The 25,333-nt window shown below is 45.4% G+C and overlaps 2 protein-coding genes across 10 annotated transcripts; one reads left to right on the forward strand and one right to left on the reverse strand.

The window, feature by feature from the left end:
* Positions 1-285: 285 nt before the first annotated feature.
* LOC110536927 (folliculin) lies at positions 286-13,068 on the reverse strand. Of its 7 annotated transcripts, none has more exons than XM_036940644.2 (10): positions 12,780-13,068; positions 5,904-6,125; positions 5,526-5,692; positions 5,283-5,374; positions 2,686-2,849; positions 2,358-2,471; positions 2,137-2,260; positions 1,793-1,921; positions 1,417-1,519; positions 286-1,102 (listed from the first exon to the last, which is right to left on the reverse strand). In XM_036940644.2, exons 2-10 carry the CDS (start codon positions 6,000-6,002, stop codon positions 895-897), a joined length of 1,200 nt encoding a protein of 399 aa, XP_036796539.1. In that variant the 5' UTR covers positions 6,003-6,125; positions 12,780-13,068; the 3' UTR covers positions 286-894. The 7 variants fall into 7 exon arrangements, with proteins under 7 accessions (XP_036796539.1, XP_090047408.1, XP_090047420.1 ...); XM_090191282.1 differs by having other exon boundaries at positions 5,904-6,157; XM_090191294.1 differs by having other exon boundaries at positions 5,251-5,374; positions 12,780-12,915.
* On the forward strand, positions 13,046-24,833 carry LOC110536918 (leukocyte receptor cluster member 9). 3 transcript variants are annotated; one of them, XM_036940638.2, is made up of 6 exons: positions 13,046-13,138; positions 13,744-13,896; positions 19,020-19,101; positions 19,831-19,961; positions 20,068-20,397; positions 22,607-24,833. In XM_036940638.2, exons 2-6 carry the CDS (start codon positions 13,755-13,757, stop codon positions 23,644-23,646), a joined length of 1,725 nt encoding a protein of 574 aa, XP_036796533.1. In that variant the 5' UTR covers positions 13,046-13,138; positions 13,744-13,754; the 3' UTR covers positions 23,647-24,833. The 3 variants fall into 3 exon arrangements, with proteins under 3 accessions (XP_036796533.1, XP_036796526.1, XP_090047396.1); XM_036940631.2 differs by having other exon boundaries at positions 13,088-13,401; XM_090191270.1 differs by lacking the exons at positions 13,046-13,138; positions 13,744-13,896 and adding an exon at positions 18,030-18,148.
* Positions 24,834-25,333: the final 500 nt, after the last annotated feature.

A 25,333-nucleotide genomic window follows, 5' to 3' on the forward strand; every position in this document is an offset into this window, starting at 1 on the left:
CTGATGTGGTAGTATACAACACAATGATATGTTGAGGGACTGAGATCTCATTATGCAAGGGTTTTTATGTTGCGTGTCACCCGAAGACCTAGAACTGTTGTTTTACACCAATTGAGGTCTCTTGGCTGACAGCCACTCATTGTAAAAAAAGCATGTGAGAGGGAACTGGCAAAGGACACACGTTTTTTTCCCCTCCACTCTTTTTCCTTCTCCCTTCTTTCTTAGATTTAATGATTCTCCACAAGATGGTGCCAGTTGGGAAAAAGGATGAATGCCACACCAATATTTCAGTTTCAGCTCAAGCAGTTATTTTATTTGAATATCTCTGTACAATGTGTTAACAAAACTATTGAAACTTTTATAATAATTTAGACATAAAATTGTGGACAGTGTTCCTATAATAATTCCCATTTGATTACTAAAAAAAAGATACAAATTACTTATTACGTAATGTATCTGAATGAATTATTAATTTAAAACCGACCCATGGAGTGGATTTTTGTTCTTTATGGTGAAGGATGGGTTTTAATCAAGTCAGCACCTGGACACAAACATATCCTTCAGTCTATCTGTCATTACTCACTCATTCACACTCGTTTTCTTTCCCTTTCTCTCTGTCTGTTCAAATACAGTAGTAGATGCACAGAGGGTGCTGGGAGGAGCTATAGGACGGGCTCATTGTCATGGCTGGAAAGGTATAAATGGAACAGTGTCAAACACATCAAACATATGGAAATCACGTTTGATTCCGTTCCATTTATTCCATTCCAGCCATTACAATAAGCCCACCCTCCTATACCTCCTCCCACCAGCCTCCTATACTGAGATACAGTATATTTCACTCCAGCTGTATGGTCTCTCCCGCTACCGCTCATATTCTCCTCCACTGCTCTCTCACTGGCTAAGGGGCCTCTCCCCTCCTCTGACAGCGGTCATCAGATGGCTCTTGTAGGTTTTGCTGAGTCCTGTCATCCAGAACTTGAGCAGCCTGACGTTGTCCTCCTCCCCAGGCCCCGTGGCACCCAGCAGGGCCAACACCTTCTGGGTGTCCTCCCTCCCACGCCCATCTACCTTGGAGAACTTAAACAGCACCTTCACTTTACTAAGGAATTGAAGGGATAGAGGGGGGGGGGGGGGTTAAGGGGAGGGGTATGGATAGAAGTGGGAGAGAGAGGAGTTATTGGAATTTCCCAATGATTCTGGACTACATTAAGCATTCCACATCATCCTGTACTGCACAGCCAATGTAACCAGGCTGGGGCTTTGGGGGGTTTCATAGGGGGACTTGTTTGACTCTTTAATGCCCCACTATCTACAGTTGCATACCTACATACCTCTGTTTATAAAAAGCCAAAGAAATGAAACTTCAAAGTTGAGGGAAATTCCCTGCTTATCAGAGGGGTTGTTGTTACTCACTTCATCCACTCCTCCTTCAGACACAGCAGACAGTGAGAGACCACGTCCACTGACAGGTTCTCATTGGACAACGCCACCTCCATCTTATTCAACAACGTGGGACCTGAGAGGGGTGGGGGGGAAGAGAGAGAGAGGACGGGAGGGAAGGATAGAGAGCAAGGGAGGGAGAGTGATAGGGGTGACGAGAGACAGGGAGAGATGCAGGTCAATAGATTGAAACTGGAAAGTTAATGGAGGGAAATTTCACACAACTAATTGTCTTTGACCTTTGCCATGATTGTTAACAACTACAGGTGCCTTGAAGAAGACATGTATAATGTATACCTTCATGTTGACGATGTATATAGTATATTGTCCAGATGGGGTATATCCTCACCTTTATCTGTAGGCTGTGAGTTGGTACTGCTGATGTTGAACTGATAGAGTGAGAGGATGTCTTCACCACAAGCAGCAGAGTACAGAGAGCCCCTCTCCAGACTGACCACATCCACCAACACTGAGAACTCTGGGAAGGGACACAGCAAGATGGACATATTTTATGGATATTTTAGGATTCAAAACCTTATGAAAACATTTTATTTGTAAATTGTTCTGTTCGCACTTATAACTAATATCATTATCATACAGTATTTTATTATTAGCATATTACTATCATATGTAATAGTAAGCAGACCTCCAAATAAAGCAGTAACCACAGTGATGTATTCTGGGTTTGTGTACCTGAGGAGCTGACGTGTGTGGGGATGGGCACGTCAGGGCTGAGGCCCAGGAAGTTACATCGGTATGCTTCCTCATACTGGGCGCTGTACGTCACAGAGCGGACACAGCCCACCGGGAGCAAGGCCTGATGGGACATATACCAAACCATGTGATTAGCGATGAATGTTAGGAGGAATATTCTTTAAAGGGGGATACGATGAGTAAACTTTTGATTGGCTGACCTTCAGCATGGTGAATGCTGAATGGATGAGCCCTGGGTCAGCCCCTCTCAATATGACCTGATTTCCCATGAGCACATGCCATGCTAGCTGGCGGAAATTAGTGGTCCCGAGCACCTGCGTACCAATCAGATAACAGATATCATCACAAGGAAACAGACAAGAAATGCATTCACAAAATAAGACGATATTGGTTTCCCTTTTTAACCAATTGGCTCACAAAGTTAATTTTTTTTAAACCAAGTGGTTAACAGAATTAAGTATGGCGTATGATGTGCTAGAAATGAAAGTGTTCATGATGTGGTAGGGAGAAAGGCACACCAATGTTTACCTGTCTTAAATGTCTCAAGGACCTGAACTTTGGACCAGGATACCCCTCTGCTTTCCCCTCGTCAAACAAGAAGTCTCTGTACAGCTCGCTTTCCGATTGGTGGTACTGGGGTCTAGACCCGCCCCCTTCTGCTCCTTCCCAGCAACTCATTTCCTCCTCTTGCTCTGAGAAGACAACAGGACATTGTTAAAAAGACATACAAAACACCCAATATCGGGACTAATTCCCAGATATATACTGTATATATACTGTTATTTTATTTAAATTTATTTAGCCAGGATAGTAAACAAAGTAACAATTGCAACTATTTTCCTGATTGGAAGTATTCAAGTGTCATAGCGACTTGCAATATCAGAGCTGAACAGGGGGAGCAATGGAAAAAAATTTAGTCCCAAAAATGGTAATCAGAATGGAATTTGTGTGATATGGTTGAGTGAGTCACATCGTAGCTCTCTGTCCTCGTGGTCTAACCGTGTTAATCACACGTTTACTGTAGACACGGACTCCTGTTCCACTCTGACACACTGGGCAAACACATGACTTCTCATGATAATGCTGTCAGGAACGCTTTACCCAGATATCAGATCACAATATTTTTATTCACTTCTTTTAACTTGAGCCATATGGGATAATATGTCTCTGACTAGTTTAAAACTGGTCTCACGGTGTCTCCCACCTCTAGAGTTATCCTGTCTGTCTGCATGTCTGTCTTTCTAAGAACACCAGTGTGTACCTGTCTACCCGTTTAACATTCGGGCTACCTGTCTGTCTCTCTATGAGCATCAGCACATACCTGTCTGTCTCTCTATGAGCACCTGTGCGCACTTGTCTGTCTCTCTATGAGCACCTGTGCGCACTTGTCTGTCTCTCTATGAGCACCTGTGCGCACTTGTCTGTCTCTCTATGAGCACCCATGTGTACCTGTCTACCCGTTTAACATTCGGGCTACCTGTCTGTCTCTCTATGAGCACCAGCACATACCTGTCTGTCTCTCTGAGCACACTTGTCTGTCTCTCTATGAGCACCCATGTGTCTGTCTGTCTCTCTATGAGCACTTGTCTGTCTATCTATGAGCACCTGTGCGCACATGTCTGTCTCTTTATGAGCACCTGTGCACACTTGTCTGTCTCTCTATAAGCACCCGTGCGCACATGTCTGTCTCTCTATGAGCACTAGTGTGTACTTGTCTGTCTCTCTATGAGCACTTGTCTGTCTCTCTATGAGCACCTGTCTGTCTCTCTATGAGCACCCGTGCGCACCTGTCTGTCTCTCTATGAGCACCTGCGCGCACTTGTCTGTCTCTCTATGAGCACCCGTGCGCACCTGTCTGTCTCTCTATGAGCACCTGTCTGTCTCTCTATAAGCACCCGTGTGCACCTGTCTGTCTCTCTATGAGCACTAGGGTGTACCTGTCTGTCTCTCTATGAGCACCTGTGAGCACCTGTCTGTCTCTCTATGAGCACCTGTCTGTCTCTCTATGAGCACTAGTGTGTACCTGTCTGTCTCTCTATGAGCACCTGTCTGTCTCTTTATGAGCACCTGTGCACATTTGTCTGTCTCTCTATGAGCACCTGTGCGCACTTGTCTGTCTCTCTATGAGCACCTGTGCGCACCCGTCTGTCTCTCTATGAGCACCTGTGCGCACATGTCTGTCTCTCTATGAGCACCTGTCTGTCTCTCTACGAGCACCTGTGCCCACTTGTCTGTCTCTCTATGAGCACCCATGTGTACCTGTCTGTCTCTCTATAAGCACCCGTGGGCACCTGTCTGTCTCTCTATGATCACCTGTGAGCACCTGTGTCTCTCTATGAGCACCTGTGCCCACTTGTCTGTCTCCCTATAAGCAACCGTGCACACCTGTCTGTCTCTCTATGAGCACCTGTCTGTCTCTCTATGAGCACTAGTGTGTACCTGTCTGTCTCTCTACGAGCACCTGTCTGTATCTTTATGAGCACCTGTGCGCATTTGTCTGTCTCTCTATGAGCACCTGTGCGCACTTGTCTGTCTCTCTATGAGCACCTGTGCGCACCCGTCTGTCTCTCTATGAGCACCTGTGCGCACTTGTCTGTCTCTCTATGAGCACCTGTGCCCACTTGTCTGTCTCTCTATGAGCACCTGTCTGTCTCTCTATGAGCACTAGTGTGTACCTGTCTGTCTCTCTATGAGCACCTGTCTGTATCTTTATGAGCACCTGTGCGCATTTGTCTGTCTCTCTATGAGCACCTGTGCGCACATGTCTGTCTCTCTATGAGCACCTGTGTGCATTTGTCTGTCTCTCTATGAGCACCTGTGCGCACTTGTCTGTCTCTCTATGAGCACTTGTGCACACCTGTCTGTCTCTCTATGAGCACCCGTGCGCACCTGTCTGTCTCGTTATGAGCACCCGTGCGCACCTGTCTGTCTCGTTATGAGCACCTGTGCGCACTTGTCTGTCTCTCTATGAGCACTAGTGCGTACATGTCTGTCTCACTATGAGCACCTGTCTGTCTCTCTATGAGCACCTGTCTGTCTCTCTATGAGCACCCGTGTGCACCTGTCTGTCTCTCTATGAGCACCCGTGCGCACCTGTCTGTCTCTCTATGAGCACCCGTGCGTACCGGTCTGTCTCTCTACAAGAACCAGTGTGTCCTCTGTGGGAGCTCCCTCCAGCAGCTTCTCTGTCAGACGACTACCACAGGCCTTCAGTAACCTGCAGTAGAGGAGAAAAACACAATAGAGTGTATCAAACAACTGGGATAGACAGATAGAACACTGCCCGACCACCCCTGATGTTGACTGTATGTCTGCTATTGTTTAGATTAGTAACCTTAGTGATCGTTAGCGACAGTTAGCCGTCTCACCAGCTGAAGGAGGAGTGTAGGCTGGCCCAGAGTTTGGTGTGCTGGGTGAGGGAGGGCAGGGAGCGGGCCGCGTTACCACTCCTCTGGTGGGGGAAGACAGCAGGAGAGAACACACTGTTCATCCTCACCGCCCTCTGAGGACACACACACTGCTCACTGTCAAACACCTGTAGAGGATAGGGGGAGGGGGGAGAAATAAGAGGGAGAGAAGTCAAACATTGCCCACCTTTTCTGTCTGGTAGTAAGAGTTAGTGTTCATGTTTATTTGTCTTATGTTTTATGTTCACGTTATGAATAGTAAGTGTGTTTTAATGTGTGTGTATATATCTATGTCCCATACATTTAACATGGTGTGTTAGTTTGTGTGTGTGTCCTTACCTTCAGTGCTGTGCTCTGTAGACTCTGTATAGTGAGTCTGAGGTGGCGCAGCAGGAAGGGCCAGGAGTTGATGAGGTAGATCCTGTCCATGGCTACCATGACGATACTGTACCACCGCTGAAAGCCCCGGGCCAGGCTGTCCTTGATGAAGAACGTGTGAGAGAACACAAAACCATGCTGCTCATCCCCAAAGAAGATAGGACCCTCACGACCTGGACACACCTAGAGAGGCAGGGAGGGAGAGAGGGAGGGTACTGAGGGGAGAACAGACATTAGGAACAGAGCAAATGGAATGGCATCAAACACCTGGAAATCATGTTTGATGTATTTGATACCATTCCACTGTTATGACATTGGCCTGGGGGTAGGTTTATGACAGTCATAAATACCTCTTTCCTCCCTCTACCCTACTGATGTTACATTTGCAAAACCCTTGGTTAACATAGAGATTCTGGGAACATCAGAAGGTGGGGGGGAAATGAACTATATTCTGGTAATCCGACCAATATGCGATGGTACTTAATGAATATGATGTCATTTCGGTTGTCATCTGAGACATTCTCATCAATGATAAGATGACATAAACTCTACAGTGGAAAGTCTACACATCAGAGTTATCGGATTCACATGGAATTGTTGTTCAATTCAAATGTTTGAATATGAAATTATTTGTGATGGGATGAAATGTGATTTTAGCTTCTAAAATGTGAGATTTGGGTTTTCATAAGATAGGGCTCTGCTCAATCAGTGGCCCACCCCTGTGAAGGGACATGGGCTATAAAACTTTTCAAACACACCCTCCTCTCCCTTCCTATATAAGCCCTTGACGACAATATAAGAGAGAACTGACTGACATCGGACCGTCGTCCTCGGAACTCAACGACTAGGAGGTATCACTTCTGTAGTGAATAAGAGTTTAAAGTTCATACCATTCGCAACCAAAGCTCACGCTGATGTTGGCTTCGTTCTGTAGTTATTATCTGAACCATTCTGACATCGGACCGTCGTCCTCCTGTTCTGAGGATGTGAGGACGACGGTCCGATGTCAGAATGGTTCAGATAATAACTACAGAAAGAAGCCAACATCAGCGCGAGCTTTGGTTGCGAATGGTATGAACTTTTAACTCTTATTCACTACAGAAGTGATACCTCCTAGTCGTTGAGTTAGCAACAGCCGCTGCAAACGAGGTTTAGAAAGGAACAGACAGAGTATCCCGTCTACCACACAACGACGTTACTACAACGTATTCAATTTACCAGCAGAGACATTCTTCAAAGGACAAAGGACTCGGTTGGGCAACACGGCCTTCCATCTACCACCAACCTGTCACGCCCTGACCTTAGTATTCTTTGTTTTCTTTATTGTTTTGGTTAGGTCAGGTCAGGGTGTTACATGGGTGATGTATGTGTTTTTGTACTGTCTAGGGGTTTTGTAGGTTTTATGGGGTTGTTTACCATCTAGGTGTTTATGTATGTCTATAGTTGCCTAGATTGAGAACCAATCAGAGGCAGCTGTTTATCGTTGTCTCTGATTGGGAACCATATTTAGGCAGCCATCTTCTTTGGGTATTTCGTGGGTTATTGTCTATGTCTAGTTGCCTGTGTCTGCACATTTATATTATAGCTTCACGTTCGTTTTGTTTAGTGTCCGTCTTTATTAAAAGTAACATGTATTCATATCACGCTGCGCCTTGGTCTCCTCCATTCAACGAACGTGACACAACCTACTGAAGCGCAGCTCAGAGTAAATATTTATTGCATTTTCCTTTTCCAAATGGGCGGTAATTTAGAATGCATAAGATACTGTATTTACGACAGCACAGCTTCGCCCTTTGTTCCTCAGTCTTCCCGCTCTTTCACTCAAACCCAGCCCCTTTTCTTTTGTGTAACCAGCTGTCATATCTGTTCCGCCCGCTAGAGACGTTTTCCTTTATGACGTAATTTGTAATCAAGTTACGATTTAAGTATGTGTAATTCTGTGTGATTAGTTAGGTATTTAGTAAATAATTAAACCCAATTTTGTATTGCTGATTCAACTTGTTAGCCAGGGTTCGTGCAGATAACTAAGAATTTACAACTTTCAGATGAGACTGAATTAAGATGACGATTAATATTGACTGCTATAGATGTAAAATATTACTAGGTCTTTAAGAGTTTATTCGGAAGATAACAGCTCTATAAATATTATTTTGTGGTGCCCGACTCTCTAGTTAATTACATTTACATGATTAGCTCAATCAGGTAATATTAATTATGGAGAAAATATTTTATAGAATAGCATGTCATATCACTTAATCCGGCATAGCCAAAGACATGACACCACTGACCCCGCTCCAGTCATTACCACAAGCCCGTTCTCCCCAATTAAGGTGCCACCAACCTCCTGTGATATCTATTTATTTATCTATCTATCAGGGGTCTCCAACAGGTAGATCACGCAGTAGCTCTGAAAGTACATGCAATTTTCACGTGTTCGTCAGCAAACAAATCTCACAAGTAGACTCAGACACCACAAGCTCCCAGCTACTATCTAATCAATGCAACATTGACATTATCCCACCCCTGGTTAGCCACCAGGGCCTAAAGTCACGTTACCCTAAAGGTGCAGGTGAACATGTCTCATCTGTGATTATTTTGGTTAAAAGAATGAAATTAAACAATATAATTACTTCTTACTAGTAATACATTTATTGTTTTACAAACATTAAAAAGCATGTCATCTGTTTTTGAGCGTTTTGTTGGTGTAATTTTAGCGGGAGAAAAATATTTTGTCTGGTAAAAATTCTGAGTGGCTGGTAGATTTTATAATGTGATAACCATCTCGTGGGTTGATAGAAACACTTCCCCCAAAACCTTCTCAATTAAATGTTAACTGCAAAGTAGGCTTACCTGGCAGAAGTATATCATTTGTATCTATTATTTGGTTATTTGCAAACTTTGCCATGAAATGAGCAGCAGCAGCGCAGAACCATCGCTAGACCGGCACATTCCTCACTCCCTAGATGCACGATTAAAAGGGCCAGAGGCACAAGGTGGAACTACACTCCAAAATAATGAGTTTTTTTGTTTTCTTCCAGACCCCCCAAAAATTGTCTTCTGCTGTGATTTAGGCATTAACATGGATTCAGCACATCCAATTTCATTGTTTCTCTATGAACAATTGTAATTTTCAGAGTGAAAATTCAAACTGAGAACATCATTTGGGAATATACAGTTGGAAGTCAGAAGTTTACATACACCTTAGCCAAATACATTTAAACTCAGTTTTTCACAATTCCTGACATTAAATTCTAGTAAAGATTCCCTGTCTTCGGTCAGTTAGGATCACCACTTTATTTTAAGAATGTGAAATGTCAAAATAAGATTTTTTTTATTTCAGCTTTTATTTATTTCATCACATTCCCAAAGGGTCAGAAGTTTACAAACTCAATTAGTATTTGGTAGCATTGCCTTTAAATAGATTAACTTGGGCCAAACGTTTCAGGTAGACTTCCACAAGCTTCCCACAGTAAGTTGGGTGAATTTTGGCCCATTCCTCCTGACAGAGCTGGTGTAACTGAGTCAGGTTTGTAGGCCTCCTTGCTCGCACACGGTTTTTCAGTTCTGCCCACAAATTTTCTAAAGGATTGAGGTCAGGGCTTTGTGATGGCCACTCCAATACCTTGACTTTGTTGTCCTTAAGCCATTTTGCCACAACTTTGGAAGTATGCTTGGGTTCATTGTCCATTTGGAAGACACATCTGCGACCAAGCTTAAACTTCCTGACTGAGGTCTTGAGATGTTGCTTCAATATATCCACATAATTTTCCATCCTCATGATGCCACCTATTATGTGAAGTGCACCAGTCCCTCCTGCAGCAAAGCACCCAAACCACATGATGCTGCCACCCCTGTGCTTTACGGTTGGGATGGTGTTCGTCGGCATGCAAGCCGCCTCCTTTTTCCTCCAGACATAACGATGGTCATAATGGCCAAACAGTTTTTGTTTCATCAGACCAGAGGACATTTCTCCAAAAAGTATGATCTTTGTCCCCATATGCAGTTGTAAACCGTAGTCTGGCTTTATGGCGGTTTTGGAGCAGTGGCTTCTTCCTCGCTGAGCGGCCTTTCAGGTTAGGTCGATATATGACTCGTTTTACTGTGAATATAGATACTTTTGTACCCGTTTCCTCCAGCATCTTTGCAAGGTCCTTTGCTGCTGTTCTGGGATTTATTTGCACTTTTCGCACCAAAGTTTGTTAATCTCTAGGAGACAGAACGCATCTCCTTCCTGAGTGGTATGACTACTGCATGGTCCCATGGTGTTTATACTATTGTTTGTACAGATGAACATGGTAGCGTCAGGCGTTTGGAAATTGCTCCCAGGGATGAACCAGACTTGTGGAGGTCTCCAATTTTTTTTCTGAGGTATTGGCTGATTTCTTTTGATTTTCCCATGATGTCAAGCAAAGAGGCACTGAGTTTGAAGGTAGGCCTTGAAATACATCCACATCCAATTGACTCAAATGACGTAAATTAGCCTATCAGAAGCTTCTAAAGCCATGACATCATTTTCTGGAATTTTCCAAGCTGTTTAAAGGCACAGTCAGCTTAGTGTATGTAAACTCCTGACCCACTGGAATTGTGATACAGTGAATTATAAGTGAAATAATCTGTCTGAAAACAATTGTTGGAAAAATGACTTGTGTCATGCACAAAGTAGATGTCCTAACCGACTTGCCAAAACTATAGTTTGTTAACAAGATATTTGTGGAGTGGTTGAAAAACGAGTTTAAATGACTCCAACCTAAGTGTATGTAAACTTCCGACTTCAACTCTATATAAAATATTTGATAGGGCCCCTCTTAGAATTGTTTAACCATTATTTTACCAGGTATATTGACAGAACAGTGCACTCACTACTTGCCATTGTACACTAAGGACCCAGGGAAGAGTTGCAGAGGAGAGAAGAATGTGCCATTTTGAAAGCTTGAACAAAAACTTAGTAGCTTGCGATTAAAAAAATTAAAAAAAATAAAAAAAAATGTTAAGTAGCTCTCACGCTAGAGACCCCTGATATATATTGTTCCATACACCAGATAGCTGCAGTGAAATATCTTGTTTTATAGGATCAACCATAGTACAGCCATAGTACAGCCATAGTACAGCACCCCTGGTGAAAATTTGGGTTTAATGCCTTGCTCAAGGGCACATTGACAGATTTTTCACCTTGTCGGCTTGGGTATTGGACCCAGCAACCTTGTCGTTACTGGCCTAATGCTCTAACCGCCAGGTTACCTGCCACCCTTAACTAAAGGCTTATATATTGACAAACAGTTATGAGTCTTAATGCAAGAAAAATGGCAACACGCACACATACACATAGACGGGGGGTGCAGAGCCTCGGTGCAGAACAGGGTCCGGGGGCCATGGAGCTCACAGAAATGACAGAGAGCTACCAGAGCATTCATCTGAAGGGGGAGAGAACAGGGCCGGCCCTCCCGTTAGGCAGGATCAGGCGGCCGCCTACAGTGGCAGATTGACGAGGGCGTATTTTAAGCTAAACTGACCAAGATGTACCAACAGCACATAAAACGTCACATAATTCTGCCCAAAATGAATGACAATTTCTCACCCTTTGGCACATGGGCTATTCAGTTGAATGCCGATGCCGCCATGTGATAAGCAGTGCTCACTTTGTCAAAAGCAGGGAAGCTAAATATTTTTCTTGTCTCTCCAGTGTGCTGTTGGAGAGATGGGTGCTGTTGGCACTCCACCAACATTCAGTCAAAAACATAATCTAACACAAATCATGTAGCCTATAGAAAAGGTAGAAAGAGTATATGGCCTTTTCTGTAGAATACAGGCTGGAGTAGAGATCAAATTTATGACAATGTCATGAGACACTTTTTACACCATGCACGTTTCTCTGAATCAAATAGCATAACCTAAATTGCGCCCAATCAACAACAAAAAAAAGTGCATCGAATATGGCACATTAACAAACATATCTTTAAAAAACCTCTTAAAGATTAGCCCCTTTTTTAAAAAAAAATTTCGCCTAAAATGACGTACCCAAATCTAACTGCCTGTAGCTCAGGCCCTGAAGCAAGGATATGCATATTATTGTTACCATCTAAAAGGAAACACTTTGAAGTGTATGGAAAGGTGAAAGGAATGTAGTAGAATATAACACAATAGATCTGGTAAAAGATAATACAAAGAAAAAAAAGTTATTTTGTATTTGTTTTGTACCATCAATTCGACAATTTGTTTTGCCTGGCCTATTGCGGCAGAACGGCCAGCGCCTGGCCCGGGAGAGAAGGGCCAACACCTGGCACGGGAGAGAACGGCAAATACCTGGCCTGGGAGAGATGACTGGTGATCAGAGGTGCGTTATTGTCAATGCTTTGTCTTTGGATTCAGTGTAAACATTGATGTTGTAATGAAACAGCAGGGAGCAGGTCTCGAACCCTCAGCCTTCTAGCCCGAGGTCCAACGCGCTATCGACTGCGCTGCAAAAGCATGCTCGTGCGGCAGGATCGATTTCCCCGCTTATAAACCCAGGGTCGTTACACTACTCCCTCCTTTCAAAGAGCCTCGCGCTAGCTTGCGACTCTACGTCTTACAGGAACGCGCTCACCGGCCAAGCACACGCACTGTCGTGGATGCAAGGTCCGATGACTTCTGACACCAATGTAATGAAACAGCAGGGAGCAGGTCTCGAACCCTCGACCTTCGAGGTCCGGCGCGCTATCGACTGTGCCGCAAAAGCATGCTCGTGTGGCAGATTCGATTTCCGCGCTTATAAACCCTTTCTGTGTAATCAAATTTAATTGCTGGGGAAAGTTTCCTACAACCTTTCTAAATGGAAACCTATAAGTCAAGCACACCTACCTTGATTAAAGCAGCGTGAACAATCACTGCAACAAATTACAGACGATCATATTGCATCACAAAATGACATTACTGACAAGCTAACCCCTAGCACAGCACGAACCAATGTCTCGAAAATAGATCATGATCATTTTTCTTACAAGCATGGGAAATACATCGCCAATGCACACGCAAATTCTAATTTCTAGTTAATTCCCAAAGTAGTCTTGTTGCTGTATTAGCTTTTGTTTATACTTTTTCACTGCTCTGATACGCTCGCTCTCTAGGTTCGTGGTAGTCGTCATGTGACGAGGAGAGTCACGCGCTTTGGATCCAGGAGGACCGCACAGATGACTCACAGTTTTGGTATACTCTCTTCGGTAAGAAATTATAACAAACTATTGTCAATTTATAAACGGCCTAGAATATAAAATATTATAGCATCAATTGTTTTGAGGATTTGAATGATTATTTAAACGAAGAGAAGAAAGCCTGTTCTCATCACTGAGGTACATAGACCTAGACCTACATTTCCCACAAGCCCCCTCAGTACAAACATAACAAAGGTCAAAGTACACATTTACGGTAGCTTCAGACAGAATCTGTGATATATCTGTTCATAAGTCAGAGGGTGTACATTCAGGTAACTAACAACAATAATGTATCATAATGCATATATTATACAGTACTACATTATCGTTTTATTCATGTTTAACATGTTGGTTGCATTGTATAACTTGTTATCTTGACTCTTGGGTGTGTTGTAGCTACATCCTCATTAGGGCAGGCTACCTCTCAGTTCTCCTTAGCTTAGGTAGCTACTATAGCTACATTGCACAACTTACCTCTAAATATATAGCTACTATATTTACAAAGTCTATTATTGCTTAATTTATTGATTTATTAACTGGTTGTGTTTGTATTGCCATGTTAACAGTGAGAAACAGAGTTAACACTTTTGTATAATAATCGTTTACCCCCACAGGTTGATTGACTATGGCGTCAGAGGAGACAGGTGTGCCTTTGGACTCAGCTGAGAACCTGGAGGACAGAAGAGCACAGGAGCATAGAGCTACAGAGGGGCCAAAGACAGAGGTCCCAGCCAGTCCCAGCCAAGATGGACCTCAGGTGACGGCAGGTAATTTTTTGTCATTCAGTTGGATTCTGTGTGCACTGCTGGTAGGTGTAGACATATGAGATGTAGGCCTAACTAGGGCATATACGCTTCTTTAGAGGCAGAGCAGAAATGACAGTGAAAGAGAACGTTCATATTTTGATATTTACACAACACTGAAGTTTATCAAGGTATGATCAAATTATGAAGGACCGTTTTTAATATCGAGGTACCGAGGAAGTTGGGTGTTCACCAGTCGAGGCTGGTGGGAGGAGCTATATGAGGACGGGCTCATTGTAATGGCTTCAATGGAATACATGGAACGGAGTCAAACGTGGTTTTCATATGTGCGATGTGCTTGATATCGTTCCAGCCTTTTCAATGTGACCATCCTATAGCTCCTCCCACCAGCCTCCACTGGTGTTCACCCCATCCTCATTTTCTCTGAAGGAAGTCTGGGTTTGCCTGAGTAACGATATGTTCCACAGAAATTCCACACTGATTGTATCTTAGCTACACTCGCAATAACATCTGCTAACCATGTGTATGTGACCAATACGATTTGATTTGATTTGTGTTGTTAGGTTCTAATTCTCAGAGTAAATAACTCATCGGACACCATGAAAGCTTAACCAAGTTTATTTCTTCCCAGAGGATCAATACAGCTGCATTAGACAAAACATGATTCTACCAACACAAGTATATATACTCCAATTTAGGCACTCCTCCTTCTCTCTAATCGTTACATCTTTTATGGTTCGACAGGAAGACGAAGTGATAGGGTAATAAACCATTGCTTCTCTCTTAAGGGGATCTGACCTGACCTCAACCCCCTTGATGCCTAATCCAAAGATCTCCCCCCGTATCCCCTATAGCAATCCTGTGACTTCCTCCTGTCCACCCAACACATTCCAAAGCCATCTGGCTCCTACAGATAACCATTAACTTCTGATGTAAAAACCAGTCTCCATCACTCCTCAGATACTATACTTCTGAGTATAACAATGTTCCAAGTTTAACCCAGAATCTAACAGTGTATTCATCAGACAGTATGATCTCTCTGAGATCTGCTTGTATTATTACCTGTTATTACTTTTCTATTATCTCTCTATTTTCTTTCTCTCTGCATTGTTGGGAAGGGCCCATAAGTAAACATTTCACTGTTAGTCTACACCTGTTGTTTACCAAGCACGGGACTAATAACATTGGATTTGATATTTGGGAGAAAGCAGTGTTTTTCCCACTTGTTACTCCCCCACTCTCTCTGAAAGCTCCTGGTAGAAGTTGTTCTGAAGCACAGATCGAGTACCAGCTCACTGTCTCTAACTTCTAAGGAAAACACAGAACTAACCTAGGTCAGTGTCTAGGGCTGAGTTCTTCCTACTCCTACTTTTGGGAAAGGGAGAAACCAACCAAACTGTCAGTGTACCCCCTCTAGTGTCATTCGGTTGCAAGCCAAGTCAGTCCAGTCCAAATGTTGTCAGTGCCAAGAACGGATGGAATTACACGTGCAATGTTTTATGCACTATCATACTTCTTATGGGAAACCCCTCCTAAGGACAAAATATGTGCCTTTACACACAAGTAATGCTGCAGATGTGTGTCATATACGGTGTAACATTCATGTTGGGAAATCAGTGACAGCTAATACGTTGGGAGATTTAAGGAATAGAAATGCAATAATGCACTTGTCAAACTCGTTCCAGGAGGAACAAGTGTCTGCAGGTTTTCACTCCTCCCTTGTTGATGAATTAAGGTCACTGATTAGTAAGAAACTCCCCCTCACCCTGTTGTCTAGGTATTAATTGAAAGGAAAAACCAAGAACCAGCAGACACTAGGTCCCCCATGGATTGAGTTTGACACCCCTGACATAATGACTCCTGGTTGTCCTAATCAGAAGTTGCACAAAAACAGGCTCATTAAATCCTCAACTATGACATCATTCAAGGTATGTGATTTAGATTAGATATCACTCCCATCAGTTTTCAGAAATATAATTGTATTAAGAGTTTTCATTGGTAGTTAAATAGTTTTATTGGGCCTATGATTTGAATTGATTCCCCTCACATAAGGAAGAGCAGGAAGCCACTGTTGGCGTTGAGGTTATCTGAATCATCATACAGCCCCGTGCCCGAGGGGGGAGTCATGTAGACCACATCCACCTGCAGCTCTAGAGTCACTGAATTTACCACAAATCTACCATTTCCACCAGGACTGTGTGCATAATTAAACAAGATTCTCTTGTAATTCTTGTATATGTAAACACCAATGTCTCCTGGGCTAGGGGCATCACTGGCAGTGAATCTGATTTAGTCGACTTTTATCACTTATATCTGCATCAGAGCAGAAACTGATCCAGGAAGAGATTAGCAATTTCCATCAGCACTCAGTAACATTAGCTGGCCCATAATGTACTCTCATGTCCATACATGTAGGTAGTTGTAGCTTTTACCTGTAAGTGAGTTGTAGGCCTTTCCGATTTGTTGGGGAAGACTTTACTGTAGACCAGTGGGATGTCAGCATTGAAGGGTCCTATCCTCCCAGAGTCAGTCAAAGCAGCATAGAATGCCACTTTTTTGCCTGTCTGTGAATATAGTTTAATGTATGTTATTTCACATTATATGATATAGTATACACAGCAATCCTTCACCTGTGAAGATAATGTCAATGTGGCGCAGTGACTACATTTGTGTGTTTTCTAACCTTCAGCTCCTCCACCTCTCTCACTGGCACTCAGTCTGGCCTCCTGGGCTAGAGAGACATTTCAGAGCAAATATGAACTCTTCAATGATCTACTGGGGGAAATGAATAATCCTACCTACTGTAAACAAATTATTCATCTGTCGTCATTAAGCTCTTTCAATACTGTACCTGAGCTCTCACTCTCACTCTCTGTCCCTGGCCTGCATGGCTGACAGTTCTGCTGCTTGGCCTGGAATTAGAAAGAACAAAAACAGAGAACATGTTTTGAGAGCTGTACATCCTTAAACTGTTAGAATGATAAATAAATACAAATTCTATATTATCTTTTCAGCTCTTTAATATTTGTTTTGGAGACTGCAATAACATACAGAACAAGTCTTAATGACTCCACTCTCTGGTTCATCACCTCTCCTTTCAGCTCCTTCACCTGGCTGTCACTAGCTGTCACTCTGGCCCCCATGTTCTTCAGCTCCACTCTCTGTTCCACCACCATGTTCCTCAGCTCCACTCTCTGTTCCACCACCATGTTCCTCAGCTCCACTCTCTGTTCCACCACCATGTTCCTCAGCTCCACTCTCTGTTCCACCACCATGTTCCTCAGCTCCACTCTCTGTTCCACCACCATGTTCCTCAGCTCCACTCTCTGTTCCACCACCATGTTCCTCAGCTCCACTCTCTGTTCCACCACCATCTCTCTCAGCTCCTTCAGTTCAGTAAAGACTTGGTCAGGTTGGCTGGTCTGGCAGGTTGCGTGTCTGGGGCTCATTTCGGGGTCATCGTGTCCTTGTTGAGTGATGTCATTCTCCCTGACTGCTCCAATCTCTCCATGAGCCCATGAACTAATCTAGTCTACTGGGCTCAGCGACCCCCCCCCCCCCCCCCCCCCTACTTCACAGTATATACACACTGGTCTTGGTGGACCAATACATGGGAATTTAAAATGTGTTCTCAATGTAAAACCAGGTAAATCCAAGGACACTGATGTCATGACGTTTGCCTGGGGTAAGTTTATGACAGTCATAAATACCCATTTTTCCTCTCTCTACCCTACTGATGTTACATTTGCAAACCCCTTGGTTAACATAGAGATTCTGGGAACATCAGAAGGTGGGGGATAATGAACTATATTCTGGTAATCCGACCAATTGAACATATGCGGTGGTACTTAATGAATATGATGTCAGTTCGGTTGTCATCTGAGACATTCTCATCAATGATAAAATTACATAAAGTTTACACATCAGAGTTATCGGATTCACATGGAATTGTTGTTCAATTCAAATGTTTGAATATGAAATTATTCGTGATGGGATGAAATGTGATTTTAGCTTCTAAAATGTGAGATTTGGGTTTTCATAAGATAGGGCTCTGCTCAATCAGTGGCCCACCCCTGTGAAGGGACATGGGCTATAAAACTTTTCAAACACGCCCTCCTCTCCCTTCCCATATAAAGCCTTGACGACAATGTAACCTCCTGTTCCGAGGATGTGAGGACGACGGTCCGATGTCAGAATGGTTCAGATAATAACTACAGAACGAAGCCAACATCAGCGTGAGCTTTGGTTGCGAATGGTATGAACTTTTAACTCTTATTCACTACAGAAGTGATACCTCCTAGTCGTTGAGTTAGCAACAGCCGCTGCAAACGAGGTTTAGAAAGGAACAGACAGAGTATCCCGTCTACCACACAACAACGTTACTACAACGTATTCAATTTACCAGCAGAGACATTCTTCAAAGGACAAAGGACTCGGTTGGGCAACACGGCCTTCCATCTACCACCAACCTGCCTTTACGATAGCACAGCTTCGCCCTTTGTTCCTCAGTCTTCCCGCTCTTTCACTCAAATCCAGACCTTTTCTTTTGTGTAACAAGCTGTCATATCTGTTCCGCCCGCTAGGGACGTTTTCCTTTATGACATAATTTGTAATCAAGTTATGATTTAATTATGTGTAATTCTGTGTGATTAGTTAGGTATTTAGTAAATAAATAATTAAACACAATTTTGCATTGCTCATTCAACTTGTTAGCCAGGGTTCGTGCAGATAACCAAGAATTTACAACTTTCAGATGAGACTGAATTAAGATGACGATTAATATTGACTGCTATTGATGTAAAATATTACTAGGTCTTTAAGAGATTATTCGGAAGATAACAGCTCTATAAATATTATTTTGTGGTGCCCGACTCTCTAGTTAATTACATTTACATGATTAGCTTAATCAGGTAATATTAATTACGGATAAATTATTTTATAGAATAGCATGTTATATCACTTAATCCGGCATAGCCAAAGACACGACACTGATAACACAGAGAACACTGGGAAGGACAAACTACCATACAGATATTATATGTTGTTTTGTAACTGACTTTGGGTGAGACGGGCTGCTAAATAACTGCCCCCCCCCCCCCCCCCCTCCTCTCTCTCTGATGTTCCAGGCCAGGAGGAGGAAGCAGGTGTCTGTCAGTTCTTCCTGTTGGGAAAGTGTCGTTTTGGAAACGGGTGTCGTCGATCTCACAGGTCTGTAGCTAACACGATCACCACCAAAAACTATGGCAGGGCAATGGCTAAGTAACATTGCATTTTGACTTTTGATGGTGCCATGATGCCATTGTTACTGTGATGTCTAAACATGCATTCACACTCATGCAATTTTTTTAAAGCATGATTTAAATTGTCTGATGCATAATGTTTGTGCAGCCCTCGAACAACTGAAAATGCCCAGGGGTTAGGGGCTAATATTTACTCACAGTTCAGTCTATTTCAGACTTCTAACCACTTGAACAACTAAATAAGGCTGAAAGACAGAAATCTTCAAAGCATATAGCTGCCAGCCCTAAACAGATGGCCCTCAGAATCTCAGAGTCCTCCCTCTCATCACTAATCCTTCTGCCTGGCGACAGTGGAATCTTCAGAGGAAGACATTGTTTTTCCTCCTGTGAGAAGCAGCATCTGTGGTATTGGCTCTGTCTGCCCTCACAGCAAACAGAGCCTCTGAACCAAGTGGTAATCAAGTCATGTAGCACAGTAGAAATATAATAGATAGGTAGTTAACTCCATAGAATAAGAAAGTGAAGAGGTAGAATAGCAGAGTTAAATGAATGTATCTGTTTAGACATCTAGATAAACTTCTTAAAATACATCCATCTGAAGGTCACTGTCCTATCAGTATGAGGAAGACCTAACAGGTTAGCTCTTACATTGACCAGTGATGAATACAATCCCTTCTTCTCCTTCCCTCTTTCTCAGCACTCCAACATTAGACGACCCAGAGGCTGTTATAGACCAGGAAAACAGGAAGGAGGGAGAAAAAGAGGGAAAACTCAAGAAGAAAGCAATAGGGAATAAAACAAACCAGCCAAAAGACACAGAGGGAAAAGGTACAATTTCCCTCCATTAAATCTAACTGAAAATATGTGAACCCACTAAAATACCTGTTTACTGCAAACTAAGTATAACTAACTAACAAAGTGTTTCTCCCATCAGGATCAACCAAGAAGCCCCGCATGCGTACAGCTGATGACGTCATCTCTCGGATCCTGTGGGACCCGTCGGTGGAGCCGGCGGACTTTGTGGTGGGGTACGTGGACCGCTTCCTTGGGGTGCTGGAGCGGCCCTTCTCTGAGTTCAACTGGGACACCGACCCCTGCGATTGTGACTACTCCTCTGAGCTAGCCCTGCCCAGACACAGGATTCAGTACTTCACCCATAGAGGGCGTAGAGTGTGGGACCGCAACAACAGGACTGACAGGGTGTTTGGATCCACTGGACAGTGTCTGGCGCCCCCCTTTGGACAGGAGGAGGAGCAAGAGCAGGGTAAGAGAGGGCTAGGAGGAAGCAAGGGCGAGGGAGGGTGGAAGGTAGGGCGAGGGAAAGGAGGGCGAGAGGGCGAGGGAGGAAGGTAGGGAGAGAGGGCGAGGGAGGAAGGTAGGGAGAGAGGGCGAGGGAGGAAGTTAGGGAGAGAGGGCGAGGGAGGGAGGAAGGTAGGGAGAGAGGGCGAGGGAGGGAGGAAGGTAGGGAGAGGGAGGGAGGGAGGAAGGTAGGGAGAGGGAGGGAGGGGAGGAAGGTAGGGGGAGAGGGTGAGAGGACGAGGGAGGTAGGGAGAGAGGGTGAGGGAGGAAGGTAGGGAGAGAGGGCGAGGGAGGAAGGTAGGGAGAGAGGGCGAGGGAGGAAGGTAGGGAGAGAGGGCGAGGGCGAGGGAGGGAGGAAGGTAGGGAGAGGGAGGGAGGGGAGGAAGGTAGGGGGAGAGGGTGAGAGGACGAGGGAGGTAGGGAGAGAGGGTGAGGGCGAGGGAGGGAGGAAGGTAGGGAGAGGGAGGGAGGGGAGGAAGGTAGGGGGAGAGGGTGAGAGGACGAGGGAGGTAGGGAGAGAGGGTGAGGGAGGAAGGTAGGGAGAGAGGGCGAGGGAGGAAGGTAGGGAGAGAGGGCGAGGGAGGGAGGAAGGTAGGGAGAGGGAGGGAGGGGAGGAAGGTAGGGGGAGAGGGTGAGAGGACGAGGGAGGTAGGGAGAGAGGGTGAGGGAGGAAGGTAGGGAGAGAGGGCGAGGGAGGAAGGTAGGGAGAGAGGGCGAGGGAGGAAGGTAGGGAGAGAGGGCGAGGGAGGGAGGAAGGTAGGGAGAGGGAGGGAGGGGAGGAAGGTAGGGGGAGAGGGTGAGAGGACGAGGGAGGTAGGGAGAGAGGGTGAGGGAGGAAGGTAGGGAGAAAGGGCGAGGGAGGAAGGTAGGGAGAGAGGGCGAGGGAGGAAGGTAGGGAGAGAGGGCGAGGGAGGAAGGTAGGGAGAGAGGGCGAGGGAGGAAGGTAGGGAGAGAGGGCGAGGGAGGAAGGTAGGGCGAGGGAGGAAGGTAGGGAGAGAGGGCCGAGGGAGGAAGGTAGGGAGAGCGGGCCGAGGGAGGAAGGTAGGGAGAGAGGGCCGAGGGAGGAAGGTAGGGAGAGAGGAGCAAGAGCAGGGTAAGAGAGGGCGAGGAGGAAGCAAGGGCGAGGGAGGGTGGAAGGTAGGGCGAGGGAAAGGAGGGCGAGAGGGCGAGGGAGGAAGGTAGGGAGAGAGGGCGAGGGAGGAAGGTAGGGAGAGAGGGCGAGGGAGGAAGGTAGGGAGAGAGGGCGAGGGAGGAAGGTAGGGAGAGAGGGCGAGGGAGGAAGGTAGGGAGAGAGGGCGAGGGAGGAAGGTAGGGAGAGAGGGCGAGGGAGGAAGGTAGGGAGAGAGGGCGAGGGAGGAAGGTATAGGGAGAGAGGGCGAGGGAGGAAGGTAGGGAGAGAGGGCGAGGGAGGAAGGTAGGGCGAGGGAGGAAGGTAGGGAGAGAGGGCCGAGGGAGGAAGGTAGGGAGAGCGGGCCGAGGGAGGAAGGTAGGGAGAGCGGGCCGAGGGAGGAAGGTAGGGAGAGAGGGCCGAGGGAGGAAGGTAGGGAGAGAGGAGCAAGAGCAGGGTAAGAGAGGGCGAGGAGGAAGCAAGGGCGAGGGAGGGTGGAAGGTAGGGCGAGGGAAAGGAGGGCGAGAGGGCGAGGGAGGAAGGTAGGGAGAGAGGGCGAGGGAGGAAGGTAGGGAGAGAGGGCGAGGGAGGAAGGTAGGGAGAGAGGGCGAGGGAGGAAGGTAGGGAGGGAGGAAGGTAGGGTGAGAGGGCGAGGGAGGGAGGGAGGAAGGTAGGGAGAGAGGGCGAGGGAGGAAGGTAGGGAGGGAGGAAGGTAGGGTGAGAGGGCGAGGGAGGAAGGTAGGGAGAGGGTGAGAGGACGAGGGAGGTAGGGAGAGAGGGTGAGAGAGGGAGGGAGGACTGTAGGGAGAGAGGGTGAGAGGACGAGGGAGGGAGGGAGGGAGGGAGGACTGTAGGGAGAGGAAGGGAGGGTGAGGAAGGTAGGGAGAGAGAGGGAGTGAGGAAGGTAGGGAGAGAGAGGGAGTGAGGAAGGTAGAGAGAGGTAGGGAGGGATTTCCACAGCTCTAGAACCTGGATTAACATACTGTTCTACTTCACTTTGCTAGTCTATAACGTGTTTTTGTCATAATGTTTGGTTAACCTTCAAAATCTGCTTGTTTATTGTCAGGGACAGGGACACAAGATGTTGAACAACAAGACCCAAAAAACGACCACCGTGAATCAAGAGAAGAACAAGATGGAGTCATCACTACAGGGGAGGGAGAAGAGAGTGACGAGTCCCTGATAAAACAGGATGTTGAAAACGGACACTTGGAGGAAAGAAATCAGAGCAAGACAAGTGTTCAGATGCCTGAGTCGACCAGACCAGGCACAGGAAGTACTTCACTGAACCAACAGGAAGCAGGAAGAGAATCAGAACCCTTGGAAGAGGAAGTTGGGAAGGATTCCGTTTTAGTCGTCATAGCAGACCAGATGTCTCTATCCCAGAGAGAAAGCGAGAGCAGGGGGGATGAAGGTGAGAAGGAGGAAGAATGGAAAGATTACTGGGATGGAGAGAAAGGCCCAGACCTAGCCCAGTGTCCATCTGTGCCTGTGGAGCAGAGAACAGAGAGGGGTGGAGGCCGGCCTTCCAAACGTAAGCCCACCCACTTCATCACCTTCCGGGCCAACACTCCTGCCATCCTCTCCTCCTTCCAGCACCTTCAGGAGGAGCTCACCTCCCTCCTCCCCTCATCCGCCCCTCATTGGTTGCCCCCCTCCTCCCTCCACGTCACCCTGTGTCTCCTGGTCCTCCCCGGCCCAGCCGAGGTTACTGCCGCTGGGGAGATGCTCCAAAGCTTCGCCTACCTGGACCGCAACCCCCCTGTGGCCGTCTCCTTCCCCCTGAAACTGAAGCACTTTGGTGGGAAGGTTCTCTACCTGAGCCCCCAGCCTCAGCCCCACCTCCAGCAGCTAAATGCTGGCCTACAGGAGGCCTTCAGAGAGCAGGGCTGGCTGCACAGGGACTCCTTCAACCCACGCTACCATCTCACCCTGGCCAAGGTGAAGGACCGGGAGGAGGCGAGGGTGTTTGAGGGGGTGGGGGAGCTGAAAGTGGGTAAGGGGGTGAATTTTGGGCGACTGCCTATAAATAGGCTACACCTGTGTAGCATGGGGATGACTGGGGATGGGTTTTATGAGACACTGTGTGTGGTCAATCTCCGGTGAGATGTAGGTGTGTGTTTGTTTAGGTATGGAGGTGCTATTTTACAAAGCACAGAACCCACATTTCCACACCCCACAGTCTCAATAATTTTACATTTAAAGGTGCAATATGCAGAAATCGCTCCGCCATTTCCTGGTTGCTGAAATTCAAGTTTGCCTAAGTTCAGTTTGTGACAAAACAAGCAATCATTGCTGGTTTTGTGTAGAGAGTCATTGTACCATCTAAACCGCCGTGAAATATCTTTTCAATAACCAAAATATTGTATTTTCAGCTTTCTGAAGATGGTGTACAAAACCGGAAGTAAAAGACACAACAATGAAACTTAAGAACGGGAAGCATAGAAATAGCACTCAGAACAGATCTACCACTTCTTAGACTTCTTAGATTTCAATGACAATGACAGATCTATAACTCACATTTCTATGTGAATTTGGTCCGCTTCCTAAAAGTTTCGTATTGCAGCTTGAGAATTACTCCATTGATTAAAATATGAAATCCCAATGTTCCTGAAGTGCTACGGACCATGATGAAGTAGCTGTAATTGTAATGACTAATTTACTGGACCATGTTGTTTTAAGAAGAAAAATGCTATTGCAAACTCTTTGCAATAAGGAATTGAGACCAAAAGCTCAAGAGAAGTTTCAAGTGTTTATTACCAAGAGAATCCCCATCCATCTTCTGTTCTGGGCCTGACCCTGCTCTCTGATCCTAGGCAATTTCCTGTTATCTGATTAGGTCAACAACCTTTCTAAATGAGCATACACACAGTTTCATGGCCTGGACTCTATTAATACTCACAGTAATCATTCACTACACAGGATATAAACAAACTACAGTTTAACTTGAAACATGTTACATTTAAATAGAATCCATCAATGTCTATAGCTTTCACAGGGAGGAACACCCACATTACATTTAGCAGACTTTATTACTGATGTAATAATGTAATGTATTGAATATAATAATGGCTGAAATATTATCTTTCCATCATGGTAACTGCATCTCAACCAATCAACTCTTACTTTGTGGCTACAGAGATGATTTTATAATTGTAATATGAATATTTTAATATAATCCAACAGAAACCCACTGATCGCTGCTACGTTGATCATGTAAAATGTCTGCTTTTACAAAGAATTATGACCTTTTGGATTTGGATTGCCAAGGACATTAAATATTGAACTTGTAATTTTTGTGAATGTCTGAGTGGTGATATTTCTGTGTAACAGCAGAGGGATGGAGGGAGGATAGAGAGAGGGATAGAGAGCTGGATGGAGAGAGGGATGGACAAAGGAGAGAGAGGGATGGGGGAGAGGGAGGGATGGGGAGAGGAGCCCCGCTCCGATGAGAAAGGAGAGAGAGGGATGAGAGGAGCGAGAGATGGAGAGGGGAGAGGGGGATGGAGAGTGAAGAGGGATTGATGTCAAAGGAGAGAGAGGGACGAAGGGAGGATAGGATGAGGGGCTTGAGAGAGGAGATAGAGGATGGCTGCTACAGTATAGTGCTGGGTCTGAATGAGAGCCATGGAGGCACGGTTAACTCAGAGTTAACTCTCTTGCATACGTAATATTATTTTCTGTCTCTCCCCCCTTCTCCTAGATACACGCACACTAGTGTGTTCTCTCTCTCTCTCTCTCTCTCTCTCTCTCTCTCTCTCTCTCTCTCCCGTACGCTCCCTTGCTCACATTA

This window comes from Oncorhynchus mykiss, chromosome 2, assembly GCF_057628025.1.
Source record: "Oncorhynchus mykiss isolate SJ-2025 chromosome 2, ASM5762802v1, whole genome shotgun sequence".
Lineage (NCBI taxonomy): Eukaryota > Metazoa > Chordata > Actinopteri > Salmoniformes > Salmonidae > Oncorhynchus > Oncorhynchus mykiss.

Bases quoted from the DNA above. Each gene is read 5' to 3' on its own strand.
- LOC110536927 (XM_036940644.2), bottom strand. From the start codon at position 6,002: ATGGTAGCCATGGACAGGATCTACCTCATCAACTCCTGGCCCTTCCTG. The intron at 2,472-2,685 runs GTAAACATTGGT...ATTGGTACGCAG, and splicing joins CCTTGAGACATTTAAGACAG to GTGCTCGGGACCACTAATTT. The intron at 1,103-1,416 runs GTGAGTAACAAC...TCAATTCCTTAG, and splicing joins CTGAAGGAGGAGTGGATGAA to TAAAGTGAAGGTGCTGTTTA.
- LOC110536918 (XM_036940638.2), top strand. From the start codon at position 13,755: ATGGCGTCAGAGGAGACAGGTGTGCCTTTGGACTCAGCTGAGAACCTG. The intron at 19,962-20,067 runs GTACAATTTCCC...TTCTCCCATCAG, and splicing joins AAAAGACACAGAGGGAAAAG to GATCAACCAAGAAGCCCCGC. The intron at 20,398-22,606 runs GTAAGAGAGGGC...GTTTATTGTCAG, and splicing joins GGAGGAGGAGCAAGAGCAGG to GGACAGGGACACAAGATGTT.